This window comes from Dromaius novaehollandiae, chromosome 1, assembly GCF_036370855.1.
Source record: "Dromaius novaehollandiae isolate bDroNov1 chromosome 1, bDroNov1.hap1, whole genome shotgun sequence".
Classification (NCBI taxonomy): Eukaryota; Metazoa; Chordata; class Aves; order Casuariiformes; family Dromaiidae; genus Dromaius; species Dromaius novaehollandiae.
This window is the reverse complement of record NC_088098.1, coordinates 187152470-187164477: the sequence shown is the minus strand read 5'-3', so window position 1 is coordinate 187164477 and position 12008 is coordinate 187152470. Positions and strand designations below refer to the sequence as shown.

General features: G+C 40.6%; 1 protein-coding gene across 1 annotated transcript in view; it reads right to left on the bottom strand.

Moving 5' to 3' along the window:
* The window catches only part of COG3 (component of oligomeric golgi complex 3), a 33210-nt gene extending 21538 nt beyond the window's left edge, over nucleotides 1-11672 (bottom strand). Inside the window, exons 1-11 of the mRNA XM_026108403.2 lie at nucleotides 11403-11672; nucleotides 8463-8609; nucleotides 7898-7959; nucleotides 6039-6204; nucleotides 4558-4632; nucleotides 4346-4438; nucleotides 3907-4032; nucleotides 1628-1708; nucleotides 1408-1451; nucleotides 1054-1180; nucleotides 481-572 (exon numbers count right to left, since the gene is read on the bottom strand). Coding sequence (XP_025964188.1) covers nucleotides 481-572; nucleotides 1054-1180; nucleotides 1408-1451; nucleotides 1628-1708; nucleotides 3907-4032; nucleotides 4346-4438; nucleotides 4558-4632; nucleotides 6039-6204; nucleotides 7898-7959; nucleotides 8463-8609; nucleotides 11403-11564 — 1175 coding nt within the window. The 5' untranslated portion in view covers nucleotides 11565-11672. The remainder of the gene's footprint in view (nucleotides 1-480; nucleotides 573-1053; nucleotides 1181-1407; nucleotides 1452-1627; nucleotides 1709-3906; nucleotides 4033-4345; nucleotides 4439-4557; nucleotides 4633-6038; nucleotides 6205-7897; nucleotides 7960-8462; nucleotides 8610-11402) is intronic.
* Between the last annotated feature and the right edge of the window lie 336 nt (nucleotides 11673-12008).

The window sequence follows — 12008 nt, the reverse complement described above, 5'->3', positions numbered from 1 at the left end:
GTATAGCATAGTTCTGTTCCTCAGAGCATCCTAAGCTTAGCTCCTCCATGACTGTTTTAATATTCCCCCTTTTCCCAGGCTCCTGCTTAAAGGAGTATTCCTCCAAACTCCACCAAATTTCTTGGGCTTGGAGTCATTTGTGGGTTTTGGATATCATTTGGGTCTCTGGCAGTATGGCTCATTTTTAGTGAGCCTCTATGCATTTCTGCTTTTCTTTTTCTACGGCTATTTCTGTGTGTCTATCTCTTTCAAATAATTTACATTACTCAGATAACTTACGGATAATTTATCAATTTTGCTTGAAGAAAAAGAACCCAAAGAACATTAGAATCTGAAGCATAAAGTAATTTAAGGGTTTTTTTTTTTCTTGCTGGTTCTTAGCAAACAACTTCAATACAACTGTATTTGCCATATAACGCTATTATCACAGCACAGTAAATACTAAATGCAGTAAAACAAAAACCAGCATGTACCACCTACTCCAGTTTTGGTGTTGGTTTTGTGAAGAACTCATTGTAAAGCTGGTGTTCATCTTGGCATACATGGACCATAAAGGCACAGCCGCTTCGTACCTGTATTCAGAGAAATACAAATACTTGATTACTGAACGATTTTCCTTGGACAAATACTAAAGGAAGTATTGCAGATACTATCACTACAGCTAGGATTAAACTGAAGTTTCATGAAATTCAGAATTACTGAGAACAAGTATCAAGCTAAGGACTTTGAAGATTTTACTAGCGAAAAAAAAGCTCATTGTGCAACTCCTGTTCCTTTTTGTTTCTGGTAAAATTTAAGTAACCACAATGTACATTTTTGCAAACACCCCTTTGTGAGGTTTGTTTCAGAGCAGATACGGAAGAATCTTCCACAAAAAGCATCTTTCACAAACCACACGATATTACCTGAAAATATTAACAAAAAATTCACAATTTAAAATTGTAAACAAAAGTGACAATTCTACATGTAAGTGGTTGAATTGAACACATGAATTTTGTTGAGAGAGAACAAAAACATAACAACACACCCAAAACACACCACTACTTTTCCTACCAGAGCACAATGATCTCTGTTGTTCTGACTGGTTAATTCTGTAACAGTGCTAGCGATACTTGGACCAAGCAAAAGCTCCCTCTGGTCAAGGTAACACTGATGGATTTCATTGAGAAGTTGTTGATACCTGGAAATTAAAACAGTAACTGCACACTGAGGCTTAGTTCTTGGTAAACACAATATTCATTATAATCTCCTCTTTCAAGTCTACAGACCTGAAAATTTAAAATTTTTTAAATTTTCAATTTTTAAAACTTTCTTTTAAATGAAGCATATATTAAACACAGCATTTTAACAAAATAAAGACTTTCAAAAGTTAAAATATTTGAAAATAAATTATGTAGACATACTCACTCTGGCATTTTCTCAGATCTTTGCTCTATTTGCTCAATAAGAGTCTACTCAAAGAGAAAAAAAGAATCATCAGTAATCAAATTTCTCTAATCATTGGAAAGTAGTTTGGAAAATTTTCTTTTCATAGACAGCTAATATGCAATCTTTGCATTCACTAGGAATGAATTCAAAACCCATTTTCATGGCTCTTCTATTAGTAATTAGTTACCAATCTACTTACTCTGACTTTGGGAGCAGCTGCTCTGAATTTTACATAAAACAGTGTGAAGGCATTATCAGTATTTGGCACAGCTGAAGGATCCTAAAAGAGATGAGTAATTCATTAAAAAAGGAAAATGCTGTATTCAGCTTCTAGTAACAACTGGATGAGATAATTAGGCTCTAAATGTAAAGAACCAATTTCCTGTTTTATATTGTCAGTTGAATAACTCTTCACTGCTTTCCACCCAGAAAGACATGCTTGGTTCAAAACTCAGATAAAGCCCAATGGGAGAACAAAGCTGATAACAAAACCAAAGACTCAACCAAAGGTCTCAACAGCAGAAGTAACTTTCAGTAAGAACTGCACTCTCCATTGCAGATAACAATTTTCCCTGGACCTGCTACACTTCCACAGATTAAACAGCAACAATCAGTAGAACTGAAATAGGACAGAAATCTCTCTTTTATGCATCAGTCTTGCAGCTGAGAAGTAATTTTCAACTGGAATGCCAGGTTTTGAGGCAGTGGCCCCTGCAGTTCCTCAACTTAGCTAGGTGGACCACTAAAACTTGAATGTATTCTACCACTAACAAAGCAGAGACCCAATTTAGCTGCCAGGCTTTCTTCTTATCCCTACTAACCTACAGAGAAACAGCACTCCTCCCTTTAAACACAGTGAGGTCAGGAAAACTCTTCCACCTCCCTCCACTCCCCCTTTCATCCTACAATCAACCTGACCATCCCCTTCTACAAACACAGATCAAAATTCCCAAAGCTCACACCTGAGGTATAACAAAGAAGAATGCTAAGACCTCATCAGCCCCTCTGTAGTCCTCACCAAACCTCTTTTGTGTTCCAATAGGAAATCAAATCACCTGATCACAACTGAAATCTCACTTGGTTCAGTACTCCACTTCCAGCAGAAGCAAAAGTTAGATATTCCAACAAAATATGCAAAAGCCATGTAGATAGTAAGGGGGAAGGTCATCTGTCTCCTAAGAGAGGTTTTCTCCTTGACTTTTAACAGCTAAGCAGCAATTCAAACCCAGAAATGAGAGGCTTAATTACTTTCTGCAGACATGCTTAGAGATATCCAGTCTCACCTGAACTCAACTCAGCCCTAGCAATCTACTGGCATCAAGCCACATCCTGCACCTACAGCAATAAACTACAATACCTTTTTAAAAAAATTAGAAATTAGTTTTGTGCCAAACATCAAAAACATTCAGGGCCAATTAACCAAGATCTTTATTGCTAAAGGATACTCTTGGATTAGTTTCCATGAATACTGTCTAAAAACTCTTATTTGTATCAGCTATCAATTTAAGCACCTTTTGGTTTCACTGGTTATCCCTCATAACACTTACTTTGAGTTATAACAGGACTGAGCACAAAGCATACATCAATTAATTGGAAAAAGAAAGCAAGCAGGTAGAAAGAGAGAACTCACTCTCCTCCTTATCCTCTGCTAAGATACTGCAGCATGATTAATAAAGTTTTGATCAGACCAAAAAAATGTCCCTACTTCCATTGGAGTTAGTGGGAGCCAAGCACTCACCTCTTCCCTGCAGCTCTCAAACAACATCGTTACTATTTTAAAACTGACCGAAAGATACTGCCAAAACCAGTAGGAACTTGCCACAGTTTCTCTGCAGCTAGCACAAGCCATTGCAAACTTATCATCCGAAAATACTTGCCACTTGATACCAGAAGAGTCACATCATGAACTCTCAATGCTTTCGGTTTTAAACAGGTTTTATCCTACAATTCCCCTGTTCCTGCTTTCATCCTTCAAGCATTCCCTGCAACGCTCCATGGCTCCTGTGATGCATCTCCAAAGTGGACCTCCCACAGTATCAAAATTTTTCTTGCACACTCTCCTCATTTGGCAGCACAGGTAGCTTAGACTATGGCTGATGCACGGTAACCAGCGCGCTAACTGGTCCAGGCAAGCATGCTCTCTGGACCAGTTGGTTGCTGCCTCTCAGCAGTTTTAACTCAGATGCTTACCCATTCCTGGCATTCAGTGGAGTTACTGCTCATCTACCAAGCCTTCTATTTGCAGGAACTTTTTAATCTTGCACTCATCACTATGCCTCTGTCAGATTTGGGTGAAACTTGGCCAATGAATACAAACACTGTAGCATGGAGGACAGGACTGACCTATTTTCACATGCAATTGCTGACACCTCCCTTCCTCCTCCCTTCCCTCCCCCAAAGACAACAGAGAAGAAAACTGTCTGTATTACAACAGACATTTTAGTACAGCTCAAGTTACCATTTACTGATTTGCCTTACCCTTTTCATTAACTGGCTTGTGAGGTTCTGTAGTGTGTTCACAGTGTATGTCTTGATCAGGTGCATAGCTTTAGAAAGGCATTGCTTAAACTTTGTCAGATATACAGGATAGTCTTTAAAATTTGGCTGTAAGCAATAAGAAATCGATTTTAAATATGAAAAATAAAAGACAGTTGCAAAATTCATCAAAACTTAAGATACTTGTTTACTAGCTAGAAATGCTGATTTGTAGAAACTGAAAGTGGTATTTCATAAATATTAAGCAGAAGAATAGTAAGTATATGCAGTTAAAATACCTCAATCGTATAAACTGTCATTTTTGCTTTCTTACTGTATTTAGCAGAGAGACTATTTTACAGGAAAAGAAAACCAAAAACTCTGAATAGATGGTTTTGAAGCAGTATTAAGATTTAACTAAAAACAATACTGAATCACTTACATGTGAAGAAATATACGCAATACAATCATCGAGCTTAGCCAGCATGGGGATGAATCCTTCACTGTTCACAGACAGAGTAGGGGAGTTCAATTTCTTTGGAAAATAAGAGAATGCATCAATTGCAAGGAACCAAAACAAATTCATTTTAGTTAAAGTTTTAAAGACTAGTATATTTTCACTTTTAAGACAATTAAAAATGAAATATTACTTACTGTGCTAACATTTTCCAGCTCATTAAAATAAGAAAGTTTCTGCTGGATGTTTTCAGCCAAGTCAACAAGTTCTGACTATTTGAAAACAATAAAAAAGATAATCAGTAACCCAGCAAGTAGTTTACATTTTAAAAATAAAGTCTTCAGCCTCCCTCTCCCCAAAGTCAAGACATAAAAAGCTCTTAGCACACACCAGTGTTAACTAGCTCTAAATAACCTGCATCCAAGTAAATACAATAAAAAATGACAGAATACAGAAGTGCTCCCTCTAATCAGAGAAACACACATTACTCTCAATGGTGTATTTAAAGATGTATATTCTATATGTTTTTCAGCATTTCACAGGTACTACTGCACACAAATAGCAGGCCTGCCATCAGTATTAAAAAGAACTGATGAGATCCTATATTTCAATATTGGAGCCTTTAAAAATTCTCCCTTAACCAATTTTGAGCATCTCCCAGCTGTTGGGACTATATTTTGGTCTGTAGATTTTTGTCTTGACAAAAATGCCTAACAACCTACAAAATGGAGGACTTCACAACCAATTTCAACACTGTAGTTAGTGTTTCTAATTCTGACTTACAAGTTTAAGGCCTTTCTTGTATCAGCTAACCTGGAAAACTAGTTCTATTTCCACAAAGAGGTACAGTTACTACAGCAGCTAGGGATGAAGGCTAACAAAAATTTGCTTGTTTCCGTTATCCAAAAAGACAACAAAAGCATCTTCTCTAGCATCATTCTATTACAAGATATTTCTTTTTTTAAAACATAGACCTATTCTGATTTCACTATGATTTGTTAACAGGTTCATTCCTACCTATGAAGAATTCAATGTCTCTACTATTTATTAAGGGCATTCATACCCCATTTAAAATGATTCAACAGTTCATGAGTAAAAGCAAAGATGACAACAAAGTTCTGTGATTCTCCCCCACACACAGAAAAGCAACAATTAAGATTGGTTTTGAAGCAGGATCTTTTATGATGACAAGCTCTGAAATGCTCAGATTTTGATACATGCTGGATCATGCTTCAACAACCTTGTCACCGATATTTTGAGACCTAAAAACGCATCTTCGTTACGCTACTGTTGGAACAGCTTATGAGGAGAAAGAAGGTATTTAGGAGATAAGCTGGTGACTTAAAAAAAAAATCTTTCTCCTTGCAAAAAAAAAGTTCAAAATACTCCTGTAAGCAATATGAATTACTAATCTCAGTACAGTTTGTACTTGTCAGGCATCAGTTACAGAAGCCCTCATCAGCTAGCTACCCTTCTTCATTAAAGTGTAAATCAACTCATACTGAACATTTTACGCAGAGAGCCTGACCCTCCAGCTGGAGGTGAAACACACTGAATAGGGGTCCAACGCAAAGGAGGGACTGTCACCACAGCTCACAAGTTTCCTCAGCCTAAGCAAAAAGGAATTTTACTTTATGGCACCTTAGAAGCTTCCAATAACGTTCCCAGAAAAGATTACCTGCTCTTTCAGAAGCTGTTCACAGGCTTCATGTAGTGTTCCTGTCTTTGTGGAAACAAAAAGATACTGTTTCTGCAATGACTCCAGATGCTGAAGGGCACTATTCACATCATTCAGTATAGCATCACACTGCTCCTGAAACCCAGACAAGTAATCCCTCATCTGTCTAGAGAAAGAGAACCAAAAGATAACAAAAGTAAAATTTCACTTTCTGTATGTGCAAATTCAATGGCCTACAGTGACATGGGCACTATCTTTCTCTGAGAGAAACCAATTCTAGGGAAAAAAAGACCACTTGCACGAAGCGAGTGTGCACAATAAGCAGACGCTTCCTGACCTGCAGAAGTAGACCATAATTCTTCCATAGTTTGGAACAGCCAAACTGTGGGTTCCCTGACACCCCTTATAGCAAGCCTACCCAGAAAGAAGCAGCACCCACTGTAGGTAGTCTAGAGACTAGTGCACACAGTGTCTAACTGAGCAGCATAAACATGCTAACTATTTCAGGCTACTGCTAACAGCTAAATTCTACCTGCCTTGCTTTCAACAGGGGTGTTAATTTGGGTTTCTTCCTCTATATAACTTTCAATGTCCATTTCTAAATGACCTGTACTCTCCTAAAGTAGCTGCAATTAACCAGAGGGTTCAAAAGTTATCATGAGAATTGAAAGAGGCTTAAATCAAACAGATTCAGTATCTAATGTCACCAAGTCTGTCTAAAGCTCAATAAAGCTCTAAATGATATTTGCCAAGCATAACATGGAAAAAGAAGTAATTTAAAATGAATTACTCCTGGATGTCACATGAAATCACTCTGTTTTACCTTGCCATGCACAAAGCAGTATATAAAATCAAATATATATAAAATCAAAGTTCTGTCTTGTGCAAAGCTTTACTGTACAACAGGCAGAGAATTAACCCATCGCCTTCTGGCCTCCTGGAGGTAATTACAGAATTGCCATCCAACAAACCACTCTGTACCCACAATACACAGAAGTATCTATGCGCATTACAAATGGGTCAACTGCCAAGTGTACAGGCGCCCTAATGTTGTTAATGATCTGAACTCAGTATAAGCTTAAATCTCTGATTTTAGGAAACACCATGTGCTCAAACGTCAGAACGAGACATGAAGAGACAGATCAGATTAAAGCACAAAAACAGGACAGGGGAATACAGCAGGGTCTCTTTGTAACCAAGGGCAAGTTCTTAAGGTTTCAAAATACAGGCCGGTTTTCATAAAAGCCATTGGTAGATTTAGCTGAGCCATTCAGCCATGCTTCAGATAAGACTCTTGAGAAGTAACTGCGAAAGTCAGTGGGAAGGCGTTCTTCTGAGCCTGGTGGAAGAGTCGGTTAGACAGAAATACACGAGAATGCTATGCCTCAAAAGTGGAGCTGAGCAATGTGTCAAAGAACGCTGGGAATGTGAATACAGACTCACGGACATAGCCACTGGTGAACTAAACTGTGACAGCAGAAATTACGACCATCTGCACCTGTTTATTCAGTCTCTCCATCACAGAATGCCATTTCAACAGCAGCTGTTGAAAAGGCATCTGATAGCCCTTAAACTGCCTTTGTCTACAGCCCAGCCTGTAAGTCGAAACTAAATTTCAATTTGTCTTAATATATATAATCAGGTAGGTCAGAAAGAAATCTGTGTTCCTTTTAACTGCCCTGTCACAAGGCCAACAGCCTTCAGGATGGGACATACAGCTGTGGGAAGGAAATACTTCAGTTGTTCCAATACATTTCCTGACAGTTTAATTTGAATGTGTGCTAACACTATACGGACAAGATGAAGGTCTTCGAGGTTTAAATTGTTTACAGTGAAAGCAAATGAGGAACAATACATACCTATACTTTGCACCTTCATCTTGATCCATCTGTGTCTGTAGTTGAGCAAACCATGAGAAGAACTAGAAGAGATTTTATGGTGTCAACAGCACAGATCTTACATATAATAAATTAGGAAAAAAGTCAGATCTATGAAACAGAGATTCAGAAGACGAACTGCATCATTTCTCTTGATAAAGACAGTGAGATTTCAGAACTTAATTGCTAAGCAAGAAAACAGAAGAATAACTCCACCACTAAGCTAGAGTAGGAAAGACTGAATTTCATTTGTTCTTATTTGCACAAGAACAAGGCTGTCAACATTAGAAACACATTTTTGTCTATTATGAGCAACATCACCTTACTGAAGTGATGCTTTACCCTCACATAAGACTCCACCCAAAAAGGGGAAAGTATCTGTTACTTAAGAGCTAAAACTTCAACTATTTTTTTCCTGAGTTTCTTCATATACCTTGAACACTGATAAAATAATTTAACTAAACCACCAAAGGCTAGGCAGGAGATACAGAAATTCCAATTCTCTGAAAAAGATTACAGTAACTTTAAGAGATTCAGCAGCATTTACCTGCTGTGCTGTTTCAATTCTTTCATCCTCCATCCCCAGTATGGCAAATCCTTTCATGAGAACATCCTCTGTAGATTCTGGCACTGTGGCCGTCAGCGTAACAGTCAGCGACTGTGATGTTAGACTGCACAAATCTTCAATTGGAAGCTGCTCATGAAAATTCACAAACCTTAGTTAAATGACTTATTAAAAATAATTATATTCAGCTCAACTACAGTTACTCAATCCACAGTATCCATTTTAGAAAATCACATTTTGTTTTGAAAAAATAAATGCAATGGACATTTTATAAACCTATGCAACAATAAACCAACAGCCAGAATACCAATATATTCAGAAATACCTAATGAATTTCTTCCGTTACACTCAGAAAACATTAAATGGCATTTTATATTAGTATGTGTTTGTCTAAGAACTGAAACTGAACGTACAGGTACCTGACATACTGATTAAGTATATGTTAATCTCTAACTGAACTACCTATGTATCCAGACAAATGCACTAAAGTATCTGAATACATAAGAACTCAGAACTCATGTAGAGGCAAAAACGAATGTCACTATTGTTTGCACTGTGCAACACTACCACAGTACAGGAATTGTCAGATTCTTCTGCCAGGTATTCAGAGAAAATTCAAGACTTAACAATGCTAGAACTTATTTATGACATTCATATTCTTTTAAACATTTCTTAATGAAGAAGTTAAGCTAAAAAAAGAAAGGCTCTTCTGGAAAGGCTCTGCTAAATAAGAGTTATTAGCCACAACAATTTTTGTAAGCAGGAAAAATAAGGAAAAAATAAATTTAGAGTAATCTTCTTTAAATATAATTGGAAACTGTTTATTAGTTTATATTGCAAAATGAGTTCAAGAAATCAAATACTGTTGCATCATTTTAATTAGCATAATACTCTTTGGTTCACTGACAATTAAAGGATGTTTTCTGTGTTGCTGAGAACATGAGTAACAGAAAAACAGAAAACACTAAAAACAAATGAAAAGAAGCAAATCCTTGTATCTCTCTAGAAAATTACTCACTTAGTAAAATATTCATTGCCTGAGAATGTTAGTCTGGCAAAGAAAGAACAATCAGTGTTTCAGATATTTGAGAACTTGACCTATCTTTTTCCATTTCTACATATACTCCCCCCAAAATGTATCTAGGTGAAAAAAAATAGAGTCAGGATGAATAGTCACCGATAATGGAACTGAGATTTCAACCATATTTCCACAAGTGAAAATCGAGTAGGCAGGACCCTAATTGTGAAGTCAGGAATTGATTCTCTTGTAAAGCGAATCAGAGCCTATTTTTTCAGGAAAGCTGAGAGCCACCACCCCAGTCCACTTCAGCAGGGGCCAAGACTGGCTGAAGCCCTCAAACTTCATGACATTCCAGCTGTCCTAACAGTAAAACGCGGTAACTGCCTTGTTGCAAACGTGTTTTAGATCCTTAAGAACATCCTCCAACAGCGGGACACCCTTCTATAGTCCTTTTGGATGTCTGTCAGCATTTACTTTTCTACAGTTACAAACAGTTTACAGAGGAGAGAAACTGGAAATCCTGAACAGAAGAACAGGTTCTGAAACCAAACAGATGTATTTCAAGAAGGAACAGTTTCACCTCCACCCTTTGTTATTTAAACTTTCAAACACTTGTTGGCACCCAGCTTTGTTAACTTTATAGTACCATAAACTTATGTTACAAACCTATTCAAATAGGAAACCTCTCATGAAGAGAGGCAGGTTACAAAGGCCATAAATCATGTTTTCTGAAAGCAAATCAAATACTTCCCATACATTTAACTAGTGGATGTTAAACATGCTATTGAGAGCTTAATAGGTCTTTTTTTCTTTTAGTAGAATATTTTTTCTCACTATTCTGATCTGCATCAAGAAATTAAGTATGTTCAGAGTGGCGTATAAGGAGAACTGTAAGTAGACAATACTGTTTAATAACAAGAGAGCAGGCAAGCCTGACTTCCTAGCAGGATATTCGCAGCACTTAAACACACTTTGCCACTAATTTTCTACAGGAACCAAGGAGTAAAGGAAATGTTATGATGTACGAGTAGAGGTTAACATTGTACTGAGCTGTTCAAATAAAAGCCAATTTTATTTTAAGTTAGATTAACTCCCCTCCTGTTAAACAATTGTTTCCCAGTGCAAAACCATACAACATTGATTTCAGCGTGGCTAAGCAATGCAAACATTTCATTCCTCTTCCTCTTGCAGGGATCACATCAAGGAAGTGTTTATAAACAACTCGCCAACTTGTTCGGGTTTCTTTAATATTTTATAACGGTATGGGAGATCATCTCTTCCATTGTAACAATGGACGAACAGACTTTTTACCCCTATCATTAGTTGTATAGGGTGTGCTAAAACATTCTTAAGTTGTTACAGAAAGTGACGTTGTTCTCAGATATGAATTGATTTGGACCAAGTTAAAAGGACGAGAAAGGTGACTCTGTGGTCAACGCTCTAAACTGCAAGAGAACAAACTCTGACGGACTGAGGGCACTAGACGGTGAACACGAGCAGCGCGAGGAGCTCCTTGGACTTTTTTTTTTTTTTTTAGGAGAAAAGCCGAGAAAACTCCCCGTGAACCCCCCTGCGAGCACGGGTGCCCAGGCCCCGCCCGGAGCACTGCTGAACGCGCGCCGGGAACGGGCACAGGGAGGGAGAGCGCCGGCAAAGGGGAAACCGGGCGGCGAGCTGGGGAAGGCGGCTACGGCCGCCAAGAGGAGGGGGCACGCTGCCCCCGGCGCCGCCGGCCGCGCTCAGGACGCGGCTCCCTCCAACAAGGGCGAGACGTGCCGGGCGCCGCGCAGCGAGCGCCGCCGAGGGGCCGGCGCAGCCCCGCGCACTCCCCGGGCCGCGCCGCGCCGCGCCGGGCGACGTGGCGCCTCACAGTCGGGCCGGGCCGGGCCGCCGCCCCTCACCTCCGGCGGCACCGGGAGGTTCTCGGCCGCCGCCTTGAGCTCCAGCACCGAGTCCGTCTGGCGGTCGCTGAGCGGCGCCGCGGGCTGCGGGCGGCGATCCCAGAGGCTCAGCTTGTCCCGCGTCTCCCGGTCCGCCGGCTCCGGGGGCGGCGGCTCCGCCATGCTGGCGCGGGCGGCGGCGGCACTTCCGTCCGCGTCCAACGGCGGCCGCGGAGGGGGGAGGGGGGCGAGGAGCGGGGCGGAACGGCCCGAGCGTGGCGGCGCTTCCGGGGGGAGGTGCGTTCGGCGTCGCGTGGCGGCGGTGCCATTGGAGGGGAGGAGAAGTGCGTCACCGCGGGACGGGAAGGAGGGGGGCGGGGCGAGAGCGGCCGCTGCCGGTGGCGCTGCGCGCGGTGGCGCCCCTGCGCGGTCCCTGCAGGCCGGGCGGCCCCGTCCCCGCCGCCCCCAGTGGGGCGTAAGGCGCTGCGGTGCCCCGCGCGGTTTCGTGCCTGCGGAGCTGCCACACGCGGCGCTGCGATTTATTCAGGGAGGCCCCTCACCGCTGCACGCTGCCGCGGGGCACGTTAGCTGCTGTCGCTGCATCCCGGCTTGCTCTCTGCTCGATTT